At 45.7% G+C, this 26,636-nt stretch overlaps 1 protein-coding gene across 1 annotated transcript in view; it reads right to left on the reverse strand.

The window, feature by feature from the left end:
- The window catches only part of LOC139055694 (focadhesin), a 307,088-nt gene that overhangs the window by 57,074 nt on the left and 223,378 nt on the right, over positions 1 to 26,636 (reverse strand). Inside the window, exons 27-29 of the mRNA XM_070533225.1 lie at positions 26,290 to 26,376; positions 14,093 to 14,255; positions 380 to 460 (exon numbers count right to left, since the gene is read on the reverse strand). Coding sequence (XP_070389326.1) covers positions 380 to 460; positions 14,093 to 14,255; positions 26,290 to 26,376 — 331 coding nt within the window. The remainder of the gene's footprint in view (positions 1 to 379; positions 461 to 14,092; positions 14,256 to 26,289; positions 26,377 to 26,636) is intronic.

Raw genomic sequence — 26,636 nt, forward strand, 5'->3', positions numbered from 1 at the left:
TTTGAACACCTCATTTTCCAATCGAATACAAATATTGTATGATATTCAAAATTTTCAAATATCCACACACCCCTAATTTTTAGGCAACTCTGACTGCTAAGGTTCTTCAAGTGTGCAAATAAATCCGAGTGCACAGGAATCTTTTATTTACGTTTCCATCACAGATGATGATTACATTACAATGGCCACCACAGATGAAAATCACACCCATAGAAAAATGTGACAGTTGCAGGGATTGACAGGGAGTGTGCTCCACCAAAGTACTTCCGTGCCAACATTAAATGTCATGACAGCTTGCTCTGCTTGAGCCCGTATGTCCTATTCCTGAAAGTGACTGAGGTGATGGCCTGGTAGTGAAGAAAAGTGTAAGCGCACTCACCTGTCTTAATAGATGCAGCCAAGAAATCCACCAAGGGTCTCAGCACGCTGGCATCTCCAAGGTACGAGTAGCTGGAAGGCACTGCACATGAACACAGCCATACGGGAGTGAGGAAAAATATGGCCCCTTCACTACAGTCACTAAGACTGTCTCAAGTCACAGCACCGAGCTTGGGCTTTGCTCATTACACCAGCCATATTTTGTCTGGCCATGTTACATGTACCAGTTTTCTTAAAGATGAAACTTCAAAACAGGGTATGGAATGCCACCTGTTAAGCCAATAAGTCATAAGGATACTGACAAAATTGAGCATTTTGTGAAAGGTAAAATTGTTATTCACCTGAAAGCAGAACAAAGGTACAAAGGGAGCCCTTTACTTGCAGAAAAGTTTCGCACCGTCTGGGAGTCCTCATGTTGTCTCAACCAACCATCTGCTCACCTGCTAGAGCTCTGGAAAGAGTTCGAACGATTGAACCAAAACAATTGTTTGTTTGACTGCAAAGCTTCCTTCTTGCAGAACAATTCTCTTGTAGCTTCACACTACTTCCAGTGGTTTCCTGCCTAACCAAATTTTAAATTTTCGTATTAGGTGAGTAGAACAGAAGAAACCACATGACACACTGTGGAAGAAAGGTTTTGATCAATGCACTGCCTTCAGGCAATCCACAGATTCTTTACGATCTTTCATGAACTGCTGTTCCTTTCACATATGCAGAGCTGCAAACCTTATAATTTGAAAAAGGACTACACCCAAAGGTCACAACATACTAAATTTTTATTATTATTCAATATGTTTGAAGACGACCACGGCCACATTTATTAGGAAGCACTAGCAGCAGAGCGGCCCATCGTACCCCTTGTCTTTTGCCGCTGGCGAGCTTGTGTTCAACGCTTGTGACTCTCTTAGTCTTCGTTAGTTCTTCGGGGCTGTGACCAGTAGCAACGCTGCAACAGGTGCCCGCCTCCTTGCATGCAATGCAAAACTCAAAAGTGGTTACACTATCCACAGTGTGCACAGAGGTAGTAAAAGTGCATGCACACGACTAGGTCTGCAAAGTCATCATCATCATCAGCCTGGCTACGCCCACTGCAGGGCAAAGGCCTTTCCCATACTTCTCCAACAACCCCGGTCATGTACTGATTGTGGCCATGTTGTCCCTGAAAACTTCTTAATCTCATCCGCCCACCTAACTTTCTGCCGCCCTCTGATACGCTTCCCTTCCCTTGGAATCCAGTCCGCAACCCTTAATGACCATTGGGTATTTTCCCTCCTCATTACATGTCCTGCCCATGCCCACTTCTTTTTCTTGATTTCAACTAAGATGTCATTAAATTGCATTTGTTCCATCACCCAATCTGCCCTTTTCTTATCCCTTAATGTTACACCCATCATTCTTCTTTCCATAGCTCGTTGCGTCGTCCTCAATTTGAGTAGAACCCTTTTCGTAAGCCTCCAGGTTTCTGCCCCGTAGGTGAGTACTGGTAAGACACAGCTATCATACACTTTGAATCTGCAAAGTACAGGGCTGCAAGTACAACGGCCAAAGGGGGAGTCTGGCCAGAAAGTCAAGGAGTTGGGAGGCCTGGGCTGGCTGTTCATCAGGAGGTGAAGTGCAGGAGGAACCCCGAGGTCTCCACAAGCAGCTGATCTATGGTGATGTGTCATTAAAACCTAGATGGTTGTGTCGTTGCCGGCAAGTGCACCTCTGCACTGGGTTTACAGAAGGGGACACGCAGGGTATGCAGAAAAAGCGGCTTCAGTGCACAACCAGAGGCTCAGCTGAATGACACTGGCTGCTGCGTGCCAGAGGAGGTCTAGTGCGCTGTCTTTGATGCATTTGTTAACCACGTAGGACGAAAGTCTATGACACTATAGTGGCGCTATCTGGTCGTGTCATTGGGTGCCTAGTTGTATTGTGTAAGGGCACTTTTCTCAACATCATTTAGGTGGCAGTACAGACCATATAACGTAAACATTCACTTATCAATTAAATTAACAAGCATGGTGTCAGGTGTACACAGGCAAACATAAGCAGATCTCACAAGATGATTGCAAAAGCATGCTGTCACAACACTCGCCTTGAGGAGCAAATGCTTCAGGCTGAAAAGGGTGGCAGTTTGGGTGAGTTGGTATGTCATGAATTTTTTTAGGCTTATAGTGCAACTCAGGATGAGCAAAAAAAAGGAAAGTGGAAGGGGTAATGAAAAGGAATGCAGAACAGGCTGTCTCTCACTTCAATGTGTGTCCGACACTTGTGACAGTGCAACCTCCAACACTAGGCATGCCAGAAGATGGCGCATGTTGTTGATGATCAACAATGTTTCGATGATGCCAAGGTTTCTTTATATACTACACAAAGTTTGTTTACTTCGTTACAACTTTGACTGCAGGAAAAGCTAGGGGGTAATGTTTCTTCTTCAGGCATTTGATTGCTTCTGACCAGCGGAGCTTCCTTTTGAGTGGGTCCCTCTCACCCTTCTTTCTCCGCTACATTGTCACTTTGTCTTGCATAGATTATGCTTTCCTTGATGCTTTATTATGCTTGATTATGAGCAGATTATCTTAGTACCACCACTAGTCCTCATGGGTGTAATTTGGAAGGACAATCGAAATTTCAGTGACTCTACAGCGTGCCATTCGTTATGTCAAACTTTGCATGCATGATGGTGTGAAAACTTGAGCGTCACTATGAGCAGAAGAGTAAGGTTTTGGTTTTACGGCATTGCCAACGCCTTCTTGAAAACGAGACTAGCAAAGGGACAACACTCTTCTTGCATAGTCCATAACCTAGTCAATCCAGCGGTCACAAGCTAAGCCAATGAGACAAACCAAGCCAAGTTGGCACTAGTGAGCATCGGCTTTTGCATGTACACATCCTACATTTCTTGCTTAATGCAATAATTAGTAGACAGGGTTCGGGACACCTTTTTTGGTCTTCGTTTAGGAAGTTTTGTCACCCAGAATCATCAGCCAGCTCAATGATACCTGTCTGTGTCGATGTGGGCCACAATGTAGCTGGAGAAGTGTGCAACCACTATAATCCTATTGTGGAAAGCGGTCTGTTCATGTTGTCAGGCAATGCAAACTTGGTCCAAGTTCTCACTGCACTTTCCCCTGTCTATAGCAGTGGCATGAAATGGCCAAAATGTCCTTTTAATATTTCTTGTCATGAACCAGTGCTCACACACAACATGCACACCATATCTCACAAATGGTTCAAGATATCAATATGCACAGCCTGAACAATATTCGTGATGCAATATCACTGATGGATTGGTTAAAGCTGACACATACTAGAGACCTAGAAACTGGTTACGAATACTTTCGAGCTAGGTTTAAGGATACCTATAATTTATCCTTTAAGTACAAAGTAGTTAAACTAGTATGTAAAGGCAAATAAAAAAAGAAACATGGATAACTAAAGATTGTATCAATAAAATTCGCACCAGAAACTACCTATACAGAAATTTTGACACCAGAACTGAAAAAGCCTTGCATAAAGTTAAGGTGCGAGGGTTGATCCAGAAATAAGGTCCCCGTCAATTTTTGAAATAGACAACATTGTTTATTCTCATAGAAATTTACATCATTGGAAAGATGAAACTTTGATATATTTTTCTACATAACCGCCATCTTTTCCTACACATTTTTGTAGATGGTGCTCCAATTTCTGTATCTCAACTAGGTATGCCACTAACCCATTGAAGAAGTGTTTCACCTCTTATTTGACTTCATCGTCGCTCCATAAGCGTTGGCCACTCAAATGTTCCTTCAACTTGGGGAACAAGTGATAATCACTAGGCACGAGGTCTGGACTGTACAGTGGATGGGGCATGACAGTCCACCCAAAATTTGATAAGAGTTCCTGGGTTTGACGGGAGAAGTGAGGTTGAGTGTTGTCATGAAGCGGTGTTACACCGGCTCTGGATAGCTTGGCTGAGTTTTCTTGGTGTTGCACAATATCTGTCTCAGTTTATTGTTGCCCCATGTTCCAAGCAATCGATCAGCAGTATCCCCTTACGATCCCAAAAAACACTGGCCATGACTTTGCCAGCAGAAGGAGTTCGTTTGAACTTCTTTGCGACTGGTGACTCTGGGTGACACCACTGTTTGGATTTTTGTTTCGTTTCGGGAGTGAAATGAAACACCCACATTTCGTCTCCAGTAACAATGGAGTCCAACAATCCTCCCTTATCTTCTTGACACTTTTGAAGAAACTGGAGAGCACAGTCAAGGTATTCTCCTTGTGGTCTCATGCCAATAGCCGCAGTACCCATCAAGCACAACATTTGTGATACCCCAATTTTTCAGTCAAAGCTCTTTCCAGTGTACCGTAACATCTCCCAGGAATCTGAGCAACAAGTTCATGGATGGTGATCCTCCTGTTTTGAAGCACTTCGTGATGGACCATCTCGATAACTGCCTCCGAAACTGACGGTCTTCCACTCCATTCTTTATCGTGGACTTCCTTCCAACCGGCACTAAACTCCCTGCATGACTTTCAGACATGTTGAACGGACATACACCTGTCACCATACACCTCTGTCAACTGATGATGAATATCCATGGGTGGAGTCCCTTTCACGTGCAAAAAGCGAATTACAGAACAAATATTTCACTTGGCAAGATCAACAATGGGAACCTCCATATCGGACGGCTACTAAGCCAAAAATGAGCAGGGCAGCGAACCGCGGCCGGGGGGAATTGAGAGTGGGGAACAGTCGCATGCAGCAGTGTTGGTGGATTCCGCCTCGCACCTTCTTGTGTGACTGGAGTTCTATGGGAACCTTATTTCTGGATTAACCCTCGTATAAAGAAACAAAGTAAATTGCCTTTTGCACAGAGAGAAGAGACAGACAATATTTACATAATTTGTTTAATAATGACATAATAAAGAAATCCGATGTTGCCTGGAGGCGTATTAGTGGTTTTCATGGGTGAAAAGATGGGCACATGACTATAAGAGAAATCACATTAGGTGATAAAGTTGTATCAAATGAGGTGCTTGCAAATACTTTTAATAACTATTTCACAACCTTAGTAAACCTGTAGGACTATAGTCGGGTACAACTTTAGAAAAAATGGGAGGCCCCACCCAGATGATCAGAGCGCGACAGCAGATTGCCTCTATGACTAAAATAGTCCTGCTCAAAAAACTGTGCTTCTAAAACGCGTAATTCTTAAAATAAATAAAGACTTTTGTATTCTGATGACTGGTTTGGTAGAGCTCTCAAGATTGGAATGCTACAGCACATACCAAATCATGAGAGAAAAAAAACCCCGCACCTTCTACAACGCCGCGAGTCATCTGCTTTTTAGCTTCGTTGAGAGGGACAAAAGTAGAGAGAGAGCAGCTTGGCATGGCTTTTGCGCTGGTTTACATATACACAGCACATTTACTACTAGTTTTCCGAGCTTAATAAGAATCAATTGCTATTTAACAAGTACTTAAAGAAATGCATTTAACGAAACCCACTACAAACCTGGGGTGAAAAGACGATCGAGGCAGGAAAGATACAAAAAATGCTTGTTTCATCGTGATAAATTACTCTTGGTTTAGGTAGCCTACGTAACATTCATATTTTCTGTTTTGTGTTTTCACAAACTTATTCTCAAGAATGAGCTAGTTTTTTTTTTTTACCTTTTTCACGTTTCCTTTTTTTTTGTGTGTGTACGGTGACAGAGTATGCGAACACATCTCCCGCTAACAGTAGGTACCAGACTTTGACAAACTTTCCTCGTTGTAACTTCACTTTGGAGCAAAACAAAACAGCATGGAAGAAACACACAGGATGTTTGTTTGTAGCGGTATGCGGTCGCAGAATCCTGTTTTCAGACGAAGCGTAGCACAGCGTCAGTGATGCTCCCTGCAATCCTTCATCACCGGATCACGGCTCAGAATAAACGCATGCAGCACGAATGGTGCATCCTAAGCTCACAGTAATATTTCCGGCATGGTAGACCACCACAAACAGTTTGGGAATTCACTATGACGAGGGGAAGATTCACACGACTGACGCAACTCAGCCCAGTTCAAAGTGCGGGCAGCCATCTTCTCCATCGGCGTAGTCACCGGCCGTCCGGCTCATGACGTCAGTCCACAGTGTGCACCCATTGGTGGAGGCTCGTGTGCATCCGCTTTGGAGGAGTAAACGCCCCTTTTTTTCCTAAGTTGTACCCGACTATAGTCATTTTGCATTTTTGCTGCCTACTACGGAAAATGAGGCGTTTACTGCTTTTCTGTCTATCCAGAACAGCAGATGTTGTTCAGCCAGTCCATTCCAGCCAGTCTATGGCGTCCAAGCATCCATTCTCGCATGTTTGTTGTGTAGCCATTCAAAGAAGGTGTCTGCTTCACCCGAATCTCCCAGCCAATTGACATTCCTTCACTATGTAGAAAAGAGCATGTGGCTTAACACCTTAAGCAGTAATTTTCTTTTCCCCTATACATATTAGTTCAGTCGGACATCACCTTTCACTTTTGACATATTCCTTATTTCTTGTTTAACTGTACTGTACAAGGATTCACTAGTGCCCTGTATCTTAGTTAATTCTGTGCTAAGTGCCATTTTATAACATAAATTGTTTATATTGCTACGATGCGCCGCAGTAGCAAATGATGATGAAAGAACTGATGAAGACGACAATCGCCGATAGTCGTGCGCACGGGCACCATCTAGTATGCCTGTCTTCTGCGCATTGTATATACCTTGTAAATAAATTGTTAAGCGTCTTTTCTCCCGATAACATTTTGGTGGAGAGTGTGGGTTTTTCAAGTTTCAAGGCAGATCTACACACCGGACACTCCTTGGCGGCACCTACAATGCCAGTGCAAGGCGGGGATGAGAATGCTTCGAGCAGATCACCTACTGTGCCTCAACCATCCGCTGCCAACCACCCCATCGTCTTCACACAACCGCCTGACTCAGGCACTTTTTCCGGCTCTGACAACACCAACGTTGAAGATTTGCTTCAACTGTATGAACAGGTGAGCACTAGCAACAACTGGGACCTGACTCTGATGCTAGTGAACATCACATTTTACCAGGCCAGCATGGCACAAGTGTGGTTTCTGAACCACAAACAGGAACTTAACGAGCTGGGAGGTATGTAAGCAAAAGCTCACTGGTCTCTTCGGCAAGCCCATCAGACACCGTCGTGCTGCGCAGAAAGAACCTGCATGCCGTGCTCAGACTTACACCAAGTCCTATGTGACGTACATCCAGGACGTGCTTGCACTTTGTCGCAAAGTCGACGACACGATGCCGGAAATAGAAAAGGTTGCGTATATCGTTAAAGGTATTCGGATGATGTGTTTACACTTCTGGTTTTTAAGAACTTGTCCACAGTGCAAGACATCATCAATGAATGTCGACGCTATGAAGAAGCAAAGTGTTGCCGCATTACCCCGAACGTCACACGTCTTCCGAACAAGGCTGCGACATCTACCTGCGAGGCCCTCTGTCTCCCACCTGTTCCACCTGTTCCTGCTGCATCCAGCAATATTGTGTGCATCATCCGCTGCAAGATTGAAGCTGCCTCCCCAGTTCCCCTTCAGGTGCATAACCCCTTCGAGTCCCATGCAACCATTTCCCTTATCCAAACCGTTGTGTGTCAAGAACTAGCAAACGCAGGATTACAGACACTTTGCCCAGTCAATGGACCTGACTACCGTCCACCAGCTGCACCTGAGTTACACAGAAGCCCAACCTTTCGTCCTCATTATCAGAATTCCGCAGAATGGTGCACTTCCGATGACAGGCCAATCTGCTTCTGTTACAGACGCATTGGACACATTTTCTGCCATAGTCGCAGTGCTTGGAACTCGCAACCTTGGCCGAGCTATTGAAGCATCCGACGTCCAGGTGGTAGTTCCCAAGTGCCAGCACACAATGACGACGACAGCACTCCACCATCGTGGCCAGCATGATCAAGCCACTTGCCTTCGCCATCCCGACATCTGCCCCGCTCACCTCTGCGTCGTCTCTCTCCTTCTCCCTCATACTCTCGCCGCTGCCACTACGACCCAACCCGAAATTCCTCTGCTCACACTACCTGGACAGCACAACCTCATCAAGACATGGACAGTGTACTTGTCATTGCACTCATTGACACCAGCGCCCACATATCGATCATGAACTCAAACCTCCGTATTCGTCTGAAGAACGTTCTTACCTCTGCTCCGATCGCTGTAGTCCACACAGCTGATGGTGCAACTCCAGCTGTTGCTGGGTTGTGTACCACCCGTGTCACTGTTGCCGGATGCCACACTTCAGTCTTGTTTTACATCTTGGATAAGCAGCCACATGCAATCATCTTAGGAGTTGACTTTCTCTCGGCACACTCAGCTCTTATTGACTGCTCTGCAGGGATTATCCAGCTTGCCTTACCTGATGCCACTGAGCCTTCTGATCCTGCGCCGGGTTGGCTGTGTTCCACCAATTACATTCGTCTACCACATCTAGCCATAACGTACATCAACGTCTCTCCTGATCCCCCTACGGATGACAGCAATTACATTATGTCGCCCAATGCTACCGTCCTCTGTTTGCAGAATGTCATGTTCCCACACTTGGTCATCAGTAAAAAGGGCAATGCCGCATGTCTCCCTATTGTGAATTTTGGACTATGCCCTGAAGTAATAAAACAGGGTATCTCTTTTGCAACCCTAGCTCCAGCCTCCAGCTAGTATGTTTCCTTTCCAACTGAGCCTGGTGCACCACCTCCTGCTGCTACTGATTCGAACCCCACGATGTTAGATAACATAACGAAGATGATCGCCACTGACCTTCTGGCCGAACATGCATACACCCTTTGGGGCCTGCTCATGTCCTTACCAGGACATTTTTTATCTTAATCACCAAGCACTGGGCCAAACAACAGTTTTCAAGCATCGGATTCACACCGGCGATGCCAAACCCATACATCGACATCCCTATCATGTCTCCTCCGCTGAGCGCCAAATTACACAAAGGGAAGTTGACAAAATACTTGCCCGTGATATCACTGACCCTTCTTCAAGCCCGTGGACATCATCTGCCACTTCTGTATTGACTACCGAAATCTTAACCAAGTAACAAAAAAAGTCGTGTACCCCTTATCTCGGATGGTTGACGCACTAGACTGTTTCAGTGGTTCCAATTATTTTTCTTTGATCGACCTTCATTCTGGGTATTGGCCATTGCAGTAGATGACATGGATCGTGAAAAGACGCCGTTTATTACACCTGATGGGCTCTATCAGTTTAAGGTGATGCCATTTGGGCTATGCAATGGTCCCGCCACATTCAAACGAATGATGGACGCCCTCTTTCACGGCTTAAAGTGGTCAATCTGCTTGTGCTACCTCAATGATATCATTGTCTTTTCGCCGACTCTTGACACATACCTTGAGCATCTCTCAACAGTTCTTTCAGTTTTCCTCAAGGCAAGACTTCCAACTCAATTCGGCGAAATCCCACTTTGGCCGCCAGCAACTTACTGTGCTCAGACATCTTGTTGACTCTTCCGGTGTTTGTCCTGATCCGGAGAAAGTTTGCGCGGTCAAAGATTTCTCTGTGCCTATCTGCGCAACGAACGTTCGACGCTGTCTAGGTCTCTGCTCTTACTTCTGGAGATTAGCACAAAATTTTGCTGAAATCACACGTTGGAGCCTCTGCCTCCAGGAATACGACATAACTGTTGTCTACACATCCGGCCATAAGCATAGCGACACTGACTGCTTGTCACATTCTCCTATTCCCTTGACATCCTCCAACTTGGAGCTCGATTTGCCGTTTTTAGGTGTCGTCGACGTGATGCGCTTGGCTGACTATCAACGTGCAGGCTCTGAGCTGCTTCCAGTCATCCAATATCTCCAGGGAGCTGACGTTGTTGTCCCATGCCCACTTTCATGAGGACTGACGTCGTACTGCCTGCGGAAGAATGTCCTGTACAAAAAAAATTTCGAGAACAGCCAGGAAATGTTCCTTCTTGTCGTTCCGATGGTGCTGCACGAGGAAGTTTGACAGGCTTGTCACATCCCTGTGGCGGCCACTTAGGCTTCGCAAGAACATTTACGCGCATATGGCAGAAATACTATTGGCCACACTTATTTTTGTCGGTTCAGCACTATGTGTGAACGTGCTGTGACTGTCAGAGGTGTAAAGTCCCAGCCGTCAAGCCTGCCGGCCTCCTTCAGCCTTTGTATCTGCCTACAGTGGCGTTCCAGCAAGTGGGAATGGACCTTCTTGGTCCGTTTCCCACGTCATCCTTGCAAAACAAGTGGATAATCGTGGCAACTGACTATTTAACTCGCTATGCGAAGACGAAAGCTGTGCTGCGAGGAACTGTTGCTGAAGTCGCCAGCTTCTTCATCCACAATATCGTGCTTCATCATGGAGCACCCGCTGTATTCACTACTGACCGCGGTGCAGCATTTACAGCAGAGTTATTGCAACAAGTCGTCACGCTGATGCACACTGACCACCAAGAGACCGCAGCCTATCATCTCCAAACTAACGGCTTAACAAAGCGCCTAAACAGAACACTGGCTGACATGCTCTCTATGTACATTGATGAGGAACACAAAACATAGGATGAAATTTTGGCATACATGATGTTTTCTTACAATACCGCTGAGCAGGAGACCACCGAGTTTACACCATTTGAGCTTGTTTACGGATGTTACATTACAACCCCCTTAGACACCACGCTCACGGTAGATCACGAAGCCACAAGGAATGACACCACTGAAGAGGTCATCGAGAAAGCCGAGCAAGCTCACCAGCTTGCTCGGAATAGCATTCACACCCAGCACAGTACCGACGCCTGTTGTTACAACCGGACCCGATGGAACATCCTGTACTCACCAGACAACCGCGCGTGGGTGTGGACACCAATCCGACATCGTGGGCTTCCAGAGAAATTGTTGTGCCGCTATTTCGGCACCTATGAAGTTGTACGCCGCCTCAGTGATGTGAACTACGAGGTGATGCCTCAAAGCTCTGATCCTGGTTTTAACCGACACCGTCCCCGTGTTGAAGTTGTCCACATAGTACGGATGAAGCCGTACTATGCACGTGAGGAATAAGCAACCCTCACAAACTGCTTCAGCATTGTGTACATTCCTGTATGTTTCTTTTTCTTGTGTGTGTCTTTTCATGTTGGCACTTTTGCCCATAGTGCTCGCTTGTTGACTCTGAAGCGAGCAGGTCGGCCGCTTTTGAGAGAGGAGAAATGAAGCGAATTAAGTTGGCACGTGATAACGCTGGCCTCTTGAGGTGAGAACAAGGAAGTTCGTGGTTGTGCACGTGCCCTCTGTGAGGATCAGCCATTGCTAAAGGCAGACGATATTTTCAGCCAATCTCTCGCTGGTGGACTATTTTAGCTTGCACTAGCTAAGTGACAATACGACCGTGTTCGGCGTTGTTTCTTTTGGCCCGGTATTTACCGTTCCGTTTGCCGTTACGTCGCCTCCTGTAAATCTTGTCAGCACCGTAAAAAACCAGCAGTCCTACAGCTGGCCGTCTTCAGCCCATTGAAATACCATCTTGGCCATTCTTTTGAGTTGGTCTTGATCTCCTTTGCCCTTTTGCTCTATCGCTTAGTGGAAACAAGTGCATAGCAGTTGCCTATGGACTACACCACCCGGTACGCTATCATGCGGGCTCTCCCTACCAGTTGTGCAACTGACGTCACTGACTTCCTTCTCAACGCAGTGATACTTTATGACGGCACTCCCCGACAACTCCTTACCGACCGAGGCCGCTACTTTCTCTCACAGGTTGTCCAAGACATCTTTCACACCTGCGGTACAACGTAAAAGTTTACAATGGTGTATCACCCTTAGACCGACGGCTTCACAGAGCTCAATAAAACTATCGAAGAAATTCTCGCTATGTACACCTCCACTGACCACTGTGACTGGGATGCCACTTTGCCATTCGACAGATTCGCCTACAATATGCAACGCCGTGATTCCACTGGTTTCTCCACATGTTTTCTCTTGTATGGACGAGACCCTATACTACCGTTTGACACGATCCTCCCAGCCATTCTCGACATAACGTCAGAATGTGCCCAAGATGCCATATGTATAGAGCGACCGAGGCACATGAGATTGCATGCCTACGTCTGACCACTTGCCAATAAAAGCAACGACGCATATATGCTGCTCGTCCCAGCAATGCCCACTTTAACCTTGGTGACATCGTGCTTCTTTGGAAACCAGCACGGCGAGTTGGTCTTTGTGAGAAGCTGATCTCGCTATACTCAGGCCCATACCGTGTGTTGCGTCAAGTGACAGACGTAACCTACGAGTTACAACCTCGTGATACCTGCACACCATGATCCTCCTCTGATGTCATTCACATCGCTCGACTGAAGCGATATCACTCAAACTTACCAATCGCCGGGACAGGGCCTTCGCCGCCGGGGGTCATGCTACAAGGCACTGCAGTAGCAAACGATGATGAGAGGACTGACGAAGACGACGACCGCCAATAGTCGTGCGCACAGGCTCCATCTTTTATGGCTGTCTTCTGTCCATGCAAGCACAAGCACAAGCCTGTCTTCTGTCGATGACTGTTATGCCTGTCTTCTGTCCATACAAGCACAAGCGACTTAATCCGTTAGCAGAATTGTGCAGAATGAGGGCCAGAGAACAGAAAACCCAACTGCGAGGGCCGAGCAGGCGGAGCGAGCAATCTGGCAGTAGCACTGGCAGCATCATGCCGACTGTCATGCATAGGAAGGATGCTGCCATGCATGCGTTTCCTTTTCTTTTCTTTTTTTTTGGAGACTCGCGAAAACTAATTGCCTCTGGTTGGCAATAAGGTGAAGATTAGCGGAAGTTTGTCAGACATTTTGCTTTTTTGACAGACACATGGCCACAGATTTGTTGAGGGCGCTCACCTACGCAGTTCGATTATACTATACACATAAATATTAGTGTAAGAGCAGGAACATTTGAGGCTTGAGAAATATTCTCGTGCGCGGATTTTCAAAGCCTTGAACTATGTGCATAAAAATGCATCAAATTTTAAATTCTCATAAGTTTATTTCCTTTTTATTGTTGTTATTCATGAATGAAGAGTGCATATATACCAAAGCAAAAAATATCTTTTTCTCACTTTACGGTCACCCTAGAAAAATTACGGTAAATTTTTTTCGAAACAGGTCCCTCAGACGATTTGGAATGTGCAACAAAATAATATCAACCCTGGGCAGTCGCATACGGCAAAAAAAAATCGACCCTCAGAGGGTTAAAACACAGACTGATGTTGTTGCAAGTAAACATGTACAATCAGCACCCCATTTATAAGCTTAACCATTTGAGAATAGACGCCTTTACCCCATGGCAAATCCGTTTTTTGGATTACCAGTCATTCTGTCTTTCAGGCAATCCCTGTCATGTCTAAATACTTTGTCAGCTTGTATATCACCCTGTATTAGCGTGAATATTTATTTTATTTTCCTTGAGTCCCCCAACTAAGTCCTTGCCTTATAATTGTGACCGCCTTATGATCAAATTATTACGGTACATGTCTGAGCACGTTGCTCTTAAAACCACGACACAAAGTTTCAATCTGAGAGGTTACACCATGCCCCCATTTCATTCTATCTGCCTCTGCTTTTACTTCTGGTGCTTTGCTATGCACTTTGTATTGCTAGGTTGCATGTGCCATGACATATTGCTTGGCTGCTGCAACAGTATGTCTTCCTCAGACTGACCGGACAACGCGCTTCCACTGTGATGTCCAGCGCTGAGCTGCCCCACAGCCCACGCAGCACAGCCAGCCAGGGCTACGTCCCGCGCTGAGGAGCGTGACAGGAGCCGCACCAGCTGCTCCTGCACCTGACGTCGCTCCGACTGGCGCTGGGACTCGTCCACTGCCTGCACCAACAACCAGAGTAAAGTATTTCACAGTCATGCTGCACTTTAGCACATGCTCCAGAATTTCAAGCAGCCTGCCATTCCCGTTACAGTTCACAAAATAGTGAGAGCTTACACGAATTCTCAAGCTCCTGGTTTCCTCCATTTTAATGAAAAATAGTTACAACCATCTGATGCTGTACCGATTAGGCCTTCCCTCATACTAACAGCTATTGGTGCTTTGAGACGAGTGGCCTGTAAGCTATTCTTCACTTTGGTCAATCACATCCTATAGCAACAATTTGCTTAGAGATCCTGAACCACTTTTTATCAAAGTTGAAAAAAGCATTTGATATTAAATATAGGGGCATGAAAATACCGATTAGTAGATTTCAAATCAAATATTGAATCAGAGCAAGAAAAAAAAAGCCGAATATCGAATCGAATATTGAATATCAGAAAATTCAACAGAAACTTTCATGCTTCCAAATTTTGTTCAGGAAACACAGTTCTGCAGATGGTCAGGACACTAATCAAATTACTTAACAAGAATCTTGCTAGCCATCAATAACTATGGTACCTATGAATCGAGATGCATAGTATTCTGTACTGTTATAAAGGGAGCACCAAATTAGTATGCTGCCACTGATAACAACTCAGTTCATATACAAAGATCTGGAAAATACTTTTAATCGATAGAATGTCTGTCAAATAGAACTGAGTGCTTTTTTTTTCCATATGAAGCTGAAGAAATAGCGAAGTTATCCTGAATACCAATGGGATTTTCAGTTTAACAGTGGGCCACATACTGTGCTTCATGGCAATCTTCTATTGCTTAGAAGGTATTGCTTTCCAGTTTTCTTCCATAAAAAGGGGGGAGACTTTTTCTACCTTCAAGTCAAGTGGTTTCTGTGAGTTATCGTCAGCCCGTTAAGGCCAACTTGCACGAGAGACAAAAGCGAGGGACGCACGTCACGGAACTCGGCACCGCTCCGTGCAGTCATCGGCACCTCACCGGTTGACTGCGTACGATGCCGACGGTAAAGAGTTTTCAAACCGGGAGGCCCACGGCAAGTCCATGCGAAGTCCCCTCTTTTTCTTTTTCGCCTACATCAATCTTCTGTTTGTGTAAATGCATCTACAGCAGGGAGCCAGTGTGCTCTCACGTGATATTTTCGAGCCTGCCATGTAGTCGTGTGATGGGTCAATCAAAGCTACAAAAAGAGATGGTTGTGCGCCTACGAACGGCGTTTGGTGCAAGGTGCCACTGTATAGTATTTGCAAGGATGGAGGCCGTGAACATGCAAGAGTCCCCCCGTGCACTCGCTTTTGTTGGAGAGGTGGTTTTTTGGCTTTTTTTAGGGTCATGCAACTGCTGCGAACACACCTGCATTGATTCTGTAACTGTAGCCTCAGTTGCTAACAGCCAGCGACACAGCTCCAATTAGGCCTAACGGGTTATACAGTGTGGCCAATGGTGTAGTCATGACGAAAATTTGCCGCCAGCCGCTGATGATATAACAGGCCACAAACTGTTGCAGAAATCTTGCCGTTAATATGTTCTTATGGGTGGTTTTTCAGTGATTGGTCGCAAGATCATGCGTACAGGTTAGATTGACATCCATTGAAGTGGTGTTCGGGTATGCAATCGACCAGCCACCAACTCTACTGAGAGCACGCATGCCGAGTTCTTCTGTGAGCTAGCACGTGGATAGAGAGCTCCGAATTGCGCAAACCTGTGCATGTGAACAATGAAATCACATATTCGATGCAGTCAGCCTGCATTCTGGTGACTAATCAACCCGATTTTTACTCATGCTTCCGTGCTTTCCACACGTACAGCTTTTGTCGTTCCCTTTGTTAGCATAGCGTTAATCGTTTCGATCGGTCCAGTTGACGTGGATGAACCTTGTACCAATAAAGATTGTGCACTGTGGGAATGCTGCACATGTCAAGGTACTGAGGGTTATTCACTTAAGGTACCTATATTCGAAAAATCAAGCTATTTCAATGTTCAATATTCGATTCGAAATCGAATATTTGAGTATTCACACACTCTTAGTTAAAACAGACTATTTCAGGAATACATTGCAGGAAAAAAATACTTCAATGTGTTCAGCAGAAGCAGAGTTATTGGCTATAAGATAATGCCCATGAACCCCTTTGCAGTACTCCTGCTCCTTCTTCAATGCCTTGCACTGCAACAGCTACAGTTAAGCAGGATGGTATACCCACAACGCTCCGCCTACTGAACATCGCCATTGCGTGCACTTCACATTTTATTTTGGATGTTCACACAGGCACCGATACTTCTGATTTAAGTGTTTACAATGCACCAAATTCAGAGGCTATCCCTCAGTTACGGTTGAGTTCACGGTGCCTCATCCCTTTGCTGTACTACGCTGTACTAGATAACTACGTGCAGCTGTTCCCTTACTGAGTGACATGAGTAGGACATTGCCTTTCGCACTTATCGCTACGACAATCACAAAATTTCCAAGCAAACTTCCTCTTCATGTTCGCTCATGCAAGAAATCGGCAGCGTGCACATCAGCTAAGCAATGGATGCCACACTCCAGACTCACGAAAAGATTGCCAACATAAAGAGCTTTGACCATGATGGTGACACACCTCGAGAGTGTGCAACTCGGGAAACACATGAACAATTCATCGGCCTTGAGTCGGCCTTGAGTCAAGTCACCCACAGATACCAATCTGAGCACGCTGCTGTTCTCAGTGAGTCGCAATGAACTCAGTGACCACACTCGTCGTGGCACCCTGTGGTGGCCGTAATATCTATGCTACACTGCAGACGCAGCTACATGCAAATGTAGTGGCTAACTTCATGCACGATAGGGCTGGAGTGCATGCTTACACTTTGTCCTGCACCAGCTTGACGTTGGGATAGCAGCCACATCAAAATTTCTCATTTTCTGCAATAGCTGTCTACGTCTACCAAGGTGTCTAGCGAGGAGCAACCAGGAGCAAGTGCACCCTGGCAAGCGTATATGTGGTCTGAACTTAAGTTTTGTGTGGTTAGAGGCTAGCTGAGCATTCAAAACTAATATAAATTAAATAGACCAGATGAATGCAACACCGATAAGCAGTGTGGCTAAAGTTTAATTCCTGTGTGGGCAGCTGAGTGTGAGCAGACGGTAGTCGACATTTTGCGGAAGTATGTAATTCTTACCGAAATTCGAAACGCAGATTTTTGCTTACTGTAGCCTGTTTAGTAAACCAAGTCAATAAATGTACGTAGTAACAGTAGGAAGAAGCATACTGATCCAAACACCCTTCTTGCTTGATGTCAGCTATTGGCCAATAGCAGCCACGCATGGGAATCTGCTATATAGTTGCCGACCGATAAATCAGGCACCGGTAATCCAGACATGCTCGGTAATTGCGGCATCGCCAATGGCTCCATAGACTTAACGTATAAAGATGACTGATATTTCAGACCGCCACTAGCTCCACATTTGATTATATGGACTCCGTCCTTGGCTGTAGTACATGCCGACTCTGCAGCCATTATTTTCTCTGGCAACCTTGACGAGACATCAAGTATGGCCACAAAAGTATGGACACAAAACTGACAAAAATACAGGTGGGCTTGGCTGCACGTGAGTAGAAGTGGATGCAGCAATGAATTGACCACTTTTTCCTTGTACAAGGACCTTAAAACAAAAATAAAATATTTCTTTGAATACATTCGTTTTTTCAAACATTCTGTAGTTTGAACTTATTAACGTTCCCCATGGATCCGAATTATCAGTCGGTGACTGTATCACGAAATATAGCAGCTCGGAAAGGGCGAGAAGCTGAAATGAGAGTGTTTGACAAAAAATGTGCCTTTGTGCTCTGCCTGTGAGCATCGTGTGCTGTGCACAACTGCACAATTGAGCTGAGATGTTCACAGCAGTGTATGCTATCCATGGACTGTGTCTCTTTGCCATGTCTGAGGGGTGGTTCAGGGCAACTTTACAGAAAGCGACAGGATGAGCATGCCCACTAGTTTCTATGAGACCTTGAATTCAAGAATGAAACGCCCAATAGTGAACCTCATCACCATCCATTGTATGCAATGTATTGCATAGCAACAAGTTGCTTAAGAAAAGTGAGATCAGGCCAGTTTCCCCCTATCCTTCTGGAACTATCGCAGCTAGCGCACTGACAAACATAGGAGCAGAAAAAGATGAATAAACAGGCACAGGCGGGCACTGCGAAAGAAGAAAGAAAGAATCTCTCTGTCTACTTTCTTTGCATCTCGTTAGTTTCCTAGATCTTGGTGCCGGACACCTCCATATGGACACGTTTCCTTCATCGCATGTCTCAAGGGACCTCCTACTCTGCTGTTTTGTATGGCAGGTGGCGAGGACTGACTGGACAACTCATCGTTCATGTGTTGGATACCAGATTTCTATCTCAAGAGCTAATTGGATGGAAGACCAAGCGATCAGCTTGACGAACAAAGTACATGAAGATTCAGCAGGAAGCCCGCTTGCTACTTACAGATCCTACCATGGACATGCCCAAGCTTTCAGTTGTTTTTGACCATCTATCTGCTTAGCTCTCAAAGCTTAACAATGCACTCAAAGAGCACATTACCGATGATGAACGCAAAGCAGAATACGTAACTGCTTCAGGGTATAATGATCAAACTATCAGTATGCTTGCCAAGATTCGCTGCAAGATCACCACTATGGGACGTGTGGACAGCACAGTGGAGACTGCTCCTCAGAATTCAACCCCAACAGTTCCTGATGCCCTGCCCAGAATTGGCCAAATCTTGATATGCCAACATCTGGAGGCGACATTCACAAATGGGCAGCTTTCTGGGAGCAGTTCAAGCAGTCTGTTCATCTCAACGACGCTATATTGAGAGCAACTAAGTTTTTCTATTTACAGCATTACCTTGCGGGGGAAGCAGCAGCGGCCATTGCCAGTTTACAGACTTCTGAAACTTGTTATGCAGATGTCGTAGAGCTTCTCAAAGAATGATTTTGTGATCGTAAAAGGATAGAGCAGCACCACCTGTCAGCGCTTCATAATCTACCTCACGTAAAATCGGGAAGCGATGTAGGAGGCCTCAGGCAACTTTGTGATGCCGTGCAACTACAGTTAAACCTCAATATAACAAACTTCAATATAACGAAATCCTTGATATAACGAAGTATTTTACTTTTAATAACCTCTTGTCCATAGAACACCATGTATTTAGAACCTCGATATAAGGGACTGTGTCTGTATTCGATTTCAATATAACAAAATTTCACTGCCACTGCAAGGAAATACTGGAACAATAAATTGAAATTTCCAGTAACGCAGCTGGTTAAATGATTGAATTACAACCGGCTGCTTGCAAACACACCTCTCAAATCATGTGCCACGCAACAAGAGTGGCTGCCGAAGTGGAGCTGCATCATGTTCCATTATAAAGTTCAAGTGCAATAATATCTTATAGAGTACACCAACTGCACTATGTGCTTTAGGTGCAAGTGAAAGTGTACGAGGTTGAGACATGAAATATTGTGGCCTCACAAGTGCCGCCTTCCCATGGGAGCAAAGAGGGGGAGGGGAGCGAGCTTGCGTTAACGCAATCAAGCATGCACAAGGGGGAGGGAGGGTAAGTTTGCGCACATCTCGATTTCTGGCACACGTCTCAGCCATGGCAGCGCATGGTGGAGCCGAGACATGGTGTAAGCATGGTGGAGCCGGCATTGGCAGCTGCAACATCAGAAGGGAAGTTAAAGAGCTACTCATGTTCATACATTAGAAAGCCCAGAATAGTGCAACCTATTGTCACAGTGATCTGTTGATGACCGTACTAAGAAAACTCGAGACAGCAGCACTGCTTATGTACTGCAAAGTACGTCATACAGCTGGAGAGAGTGGGCCTCTTCGATTATGCAGTCCCAGACTGTCCGCAAACCATCTGCAGTTTCCAGTGTGTCTAGCCCTGATAGAAGAGCATGTCACCTTCAGGTGATCCAGCTGACGGGGACTGTCCGAGGCTTCGTTTGAAAGCATTGTGACTAGAAGTCACTCTCCTAGCTACCGTCGTAGATAGCCCCCTTCCCAGCAAATTCATTAGTGTGGCCTCCAAAATGCTGCAGTCTCAGAGGCCATGTCGGCGACACAACCATAAAGCTTGCGTAGTGGAATCGCAGCCTGAGCGCATAGAACGTGTTCACAAAGCGCTTGCTCCTTGTGCCCCTTAACCGCTGTATGTGGAATTCCCGCACAGAAACAAGCAAAATCGCAGTTGTGCCACATCGCTGTTCCCACAAAAAGCACCCACCGATATCCTCGAAGCTCATGGGATCGTCTACTAAAGGCCCGATGCATGTCTAGGACAGAGCACACGTACGCTGTCTACTTATCCTGCACATCAAACAGCAAATGCTCGAACTTGGCAACAAAAGGTATCAACGTGTCAATGGCAATCACTGACGCTCCAATTGTATACCAATCCAGCTACTGGTGTGAAATAGCCACATGCAACGTGTTTCCTAGCACACCAGTTTCACTCACCTGAAAAGCGAAATCTACCTGCTTGCTATACACACAGAAATGAGCATGACAGATTTCACAAAAGGCATCAAGAAAAGCAAGCATGTGCACTTTATCACTCTGCTTTTCTCCTAAAAAACACGAAGACTAAAGCTGCAGCAACTAGACCGCTCGTGAGAAACTCGCATGATGGCACACAAAGCAATGATGTAACAGAAATGACAGCCAATTGCACAATATTTGCCATCTGAAACACGCAAAGTACGCAGAAGAACACAGCATCTTTCACAACATGATGTCAAACGTCGTGCACATCTTTTTAACACAGCTGTTGTCTGCTAGCTCCTTGCGCTTGTCCAAGCAAAAATCTGCTGACAGTTCTCGGAGTCCATGGAGAGTCTGCGACTTTTGGTCCATAAAAAACAGCGCGATCCTGGCAGCTCCTAGACCAGTGGGCAGAGCTTCCGAAGGTGTTTGAGAAAATCGAATGCAGGACAGCAGTGCCAAGAACTCCGGGACTGTTAGGGATTGATAATTGAAGAGGCCCACTGTTTCTTCTGTCGGTCAAGGAAGCATGGCACACACATCTGTGACGCCGACCTCTCTCTTATTTCTAAAGAGGAGAAGCTAGCTAAGGATAACTACTGTTATAGATGTGCATCATGAGGTAACCAGGCATGGTCTTTCCACGTTAAACTCACATGCTCAGCTTGTCACGGAAAACATGCCTCGAGTATGTGTGGCCCTAACGACAGAAAGAAAGACAATACAGTGGAAACTTTGTAACCAGCAGAGGCTTCGGGTAGCACAGCAGGGATAGTCTTGTCGCAATCAGTAATGCTATGGGACAGGGATTCCACAAACATTTTCACCAAGACAGACAGAGAAGTGTACCAACAGACTCTTTGCACCTTTGTCGTTAAAAATAACAGGTTCAGGTACATCAGAGCTGTTCTGGATGGAGGCAGTCAGATATTATTCCTCACATAAGATCTCACTGTAAAACCAATTGCAGCTACTGGGAGAAAACCAAATTGCATTCAATATGTTCGGCAACGCATCCATAAGTTCTGCTGATAAAAGAAAGGTTGGTGAACTACCGCTGAGTAGCCAAGACTGTTCAAACATATATTGTTCCAGTAACTGTGGTTCCAGTTATCTGTCACAACATTGCTGTGCTGACAGCATGACATTGATGCGCCAACTGCTCATAACAACTTCACTTAGAACTTGCGATTTGAGGGCAAATTTCTTGCTGACGAGAAGAATTTTCTTGAAGCAGAGACAGAGAATGGCCTCAGCTTGTTGACTGGAGCTGACCATCTTTGGCAAATCATGACAGGAGAAGTTGTAAGAAGCATAGCAATTCAAGGATTAGTCACAACCGATACTGCATTTGGATGGACACTGCAAGGGCCCTTTCTGACTGCAAGGGCCGAAAAAGCCCTTTTTGACTGCGACACAAACCTAATGGTCTGCATTCTGCGAGTGGAAGCGATTAGTGACGAAACAATTTTGCAGATTTTCCAGTCGTTCTGGCAACTCGAAGCAATAGGCACCACAAATTCTAGCGAATATCCCTCACATTTCCAAGGAACAATTTGTTAGAAAAATGGCAAACACGGAAAAAACTCATTTTAATGAAAAGGGATATAATAAAGCAACCGTGACTCCCCTTGAAATTCCAATAGATGCCCATGTATTGAAAACCTTGTTTTAACGAAGCTAAAATTTTATTGCAATGGGTATAACGAACCTTTTTTTACAATGCAGCTCTATGGCACCCATTCCTACATTTTGCGGCACCGTCGTGCCTCGCCATAACTAGCTCCGTAGTCAGGGCCCACATGCTGCTCTAGCTGCGCATGCTCCTGGTGCCATCTCTCTCGCACGGTGCGAGCCTTGCTCTCTTCGTTCCTCCTCCAATGCCACCCACGTGCAGCAGCAATCAGAGCACCGGCTCAGTGGCAGCTGATCTCGATGATGTGCTGCTGCCCAAGCCGAAATGCATAGCCGCCGCCGTTTGCCACTGCATGTATCCCTTCCCCCTCCTCTCCTCCGTGGCAGCGACCACACGAGAGCAAGCGGTGTTCTCCGGTTGCCGAAGTGCCGGCTCAGTATCATCAGATCACGGTGCGCACTTCCCAAGCTGAAATTCAAAGCCACCTTCAGTTGACTCGCTAGCAGCGTCAATGGTGTCAATCAGTAGCTACCATCCCTTTGCCGCACAACTTTCTATGCACCTCCGCGCTGCCTCCCGCTACCTCCTGAAAGAGAGGCAGCTACGCCAAGCTAAGCTCCATTTGTGGCGGCTGGTGCGAATTGTTCAGCACCAAATGGATTGTCCAAGGCTCACAGGCAGTTTATATTATAATAGAATCTGTCTGCCTATATAAGTAGTTTATTCTCAGACAGTTCTTTCTGAGCCATGAGCGAGGCAATCGGTGGGAGTCTTTCGTTTGCCGCCACCACTAAATGAGCTACCCGAGCAGAGACCCAGCATCATTTCCTCCAGAATCCAGAGGCGCGCAATGCCGAACCAGGCATGGGTGCAGAAAGTATAGCATATATCCACCTATTTCTCCGACCACAAAGCTACCTTCATGACAATTAAGAACTGGGAGTTGAGTGTTTCTTGAAGAAGAATAAAAAGTTGTAACTGTACGTACATGTCTTGCTCTAATTATTTGCCTCGGTATATAGAAAAGCTGAAACAGCTGAAGAGCAGTGCTCAAATTTCACATTAGGAAGTAACATAATCGTCGGCAATTTTTTTTTTCCACAACAAGCATTTACAGCGCGCAATGTTCGCGTCTCCCGTGCACATCTCCCGGCTTCCCTTTTTTCGTGGAACTGGTGGACCCGCCAGCTCTTTCGCTGCATGCTTGGGGTGGTGCCAACTGCGGTCTTGTTGTTGCTTGTTGTTGCCTCTATGCACATCACTGATATCAGTGTTTCTATCGGTTCGTTCGTGCAAGTTCCCACCGCATGAATGGGTTGGAAAAGGTGCTGGCCCTTGGTGGCAAAAGTGCATCACCACAATGCTTCAAAGGCAAACGAAAGCTCCAAGTGAATTATGTGCCCAACTGTAAGGCTTGGATGACAAGATAAATTTTCGAACAATGGCTGTGGGAGTGGGACGAGCGGCCCACCACACTGCCGCTATGCTCAAAAACATTGAGCTATGCCTCTTGATGCCAAACTGCACTGCAGTTGCGCAACCCCTCGACCAAGGAGTTATCATAAACTTTAGGTTGGGCTACTTAAAGTGTGTGATAGACTGGATTCTGCTCAATATGAGCACGAAACACGAGTACGCAACTGACTTGTACACGGCAATTGAGATGTTACAGGCTGCTTGGATGGCTGTACCAGCAAGCAGGATTGCCAATTGCTTCCGGCATGCCTCATTTGGTGTCAGCAGCGGCAGTTACAGCGAAGATCTCGTGCTGCCGCCAATGAAGGTAGCCGCGGGCAACCAAGCCGTCGCATCGCGGGACATTCTCCTTGATGCCGACGTTGTGCCCGACTGCGACACCTTCTGCACGTACGTCAGTGCCGATGCTGATGCGGTGACGACAGGAGAGCTGAGGCAGAAATTGTGCGCGTGGTGACAGGAGTGCCTAATGACGACAGTGATGAATGTGTCGACGACAGCCCGGAGCCTAATATTGGCAAACCCGACATACCAACGCCCACACAAGCGCTAGATGTGGCAGACCTGCTGCGCCACTTTTTTGGTGCTCACGATGAGCCGTTTGGTGTGAATAAAATAGAAATTCCTTGCCGTCTTTTCTTTTGCTTTTTTTTTTCCTTGCGACGGCCATTTTCTTTTTCGTGTGGCAGGCTGCTGTGAAATTTGGTGGTGAGTACATCCTCTCTTGCTAGCTAATTGTGGATAGAAATGGATAGTGGCTATAACAAACTAATGGTTATAACGAAGTAATTACTACCCCATTCAACTTCGTTACAATGAGGTTTTACTGTATGTACATTGTTGTGCATCCTTGTAAGGAAGATCAGAAACAGCTATTTGGAAGCAACCGTGATACCGTGCTCAGTCTACAAAAACTGGCAAAGATGCTATTGATGAAAAAAGGGTTATTAGAGCGATACAACACAGTCATCCTGCAATACATGGAGCTGGGACACACTGAAGCGGTACCTAAGCATGTTCCTATTGATTGGGCCACCTATTATATGCCACATCAGGAAGTTATAAGAGAAGAATCGCGGACTACTAAGCTTCAGGTCGTGTTCAACGCATTGTCAAGCACTCAATGACAGCCTCAATGACAGCCTGGATAAAGGGGTAAACCATAATCCAGAGTTGATACAAGCACTACTTCACTTTCGGTGATTCCCGGTCACCATCAACACAGATATCAAGAAGGCATTCCTACAAATCAAGATGCAGGAGACCAACCGAGATGCATTCCGGTTTCTCTGCTTTGATGCCATTCCCATCAGTCAAAACATTTACATTGACGAATGACCCAGGTACCATTTAAATTAGAATCAAGCCTTTCTTGCTCACGCTGACTATTCATCACCACTTAGACAATGCTTGTGAGGACAAAGCACTCGCTTCTATATTGAAGAAGGCCTTTTATGTAGACGATTTACTGGTGGGTGCAGAGACAGTTGAAGAAAGTCTGAGCATCTATGAATGATCAAAGGTAGTTATGAGAGATGCAGGAATGAATCTCAGAAAATGTTAGGCCAATAACCAGCGACTACGGAACATTTCCGACAACCAGCAGGAGCAAGTGAAAGGTGCATCAAGGGAATCAACTGCAGTTTTGGGAATGCAATGGAATACAGAAGCTGATTAGTTCGAATTTTCCTCCAAATCTGTAGCCCTACATTTAGACTCAGCTCAGCTCGATACATAATGTATACTACTCAAGGCTACTTCCCGAATTTTCAAACCTCTTGGTATTTTATCGCTTTTCCCCATCACTGCAAAGCCTTTGTTTTAATGCTTGTAGCTTTTGGCCCATCCTGAGATGACAAGTTACCAGAGGAGATCAAGACACCCTGGACACCATTGTGCACAGACTTAATCCAGCTTGGCTTTATTAAGATTCCACACTGCATGAGGGATGGGCTAGATGTAGTGGTCAAGAAGGCAGAGCTGCATATATTCGTTGGTACCAGTCTAAAGACTTGTGAAGCATGTGCTGATTTGAGAGTAGTTGATGACGGCAGAAATTCAGCTACATCACTAATAGTAGTAGTAGTAGTATTTTAACACTTCCAAAGCTCAAGCTTATGGCAGCGGTAGTAGGAGCGAGACTATTAAAACACATCCGCTGATTGTGAGATTCAACCAATTTTCCTTGCATCATTTCAACAGAAATGCATTGTTTAGTAAATGCTTTGTATTAATGTATTTTCCAATAATGCGGGAGACCCTATGTTGAGGTGCCCTGAACATTTCGCTAGCTGAAGAAGAGGAATAGCCTTCAAAGCATTGATCATGCTTCATCCTCTGCTGTGGCACAACATCCCAGCCCTCTGCCAGTACAGGCAAGGTACACACCTCAGTGCTGACCATCAGCTGGCTGTTGACCCCCAGCATCATGCAGAGTCCCCGCAGCGCCGCCAGCCGTCCCAGTGTAGGTTGATTCTGCAAGGGATGAACCAGGTTAGCCACACTGACAGGGCAAACACAATGCTGCGTTAATGCTATATTAAACGAGCATAAAAGATCACTTAACATCAACTCCTACTTTGTATTTCATTTCTTGTCTGCATACATAATTAGTGTTGCTGCAGACCCAGGTTGGAAAGAAAATAATTTGCTCTGCAATAACAGTAGGCATGTGCAGCTGACCATTAAAGCATCTTATATAAAGAAAAATGCAGACACCACTATCAGCAGAACGT

Source organism: Dermacentor albipictus, chromosome 2 (genome assembly GCF_038994185.2).
Source record: "Dermacentor albipictus isolate Rhodes 1998 colony chromosome 2, USDA_Dalb.pri_finalv2, whole genome shotgun sequence".
Taxonomy (NCBI): Eukaryota; Metazoa; Arthropoda; class Arachnida; order Ixodida; family Ixodidae; genus Dermacentor; species Dermacentor albipictus.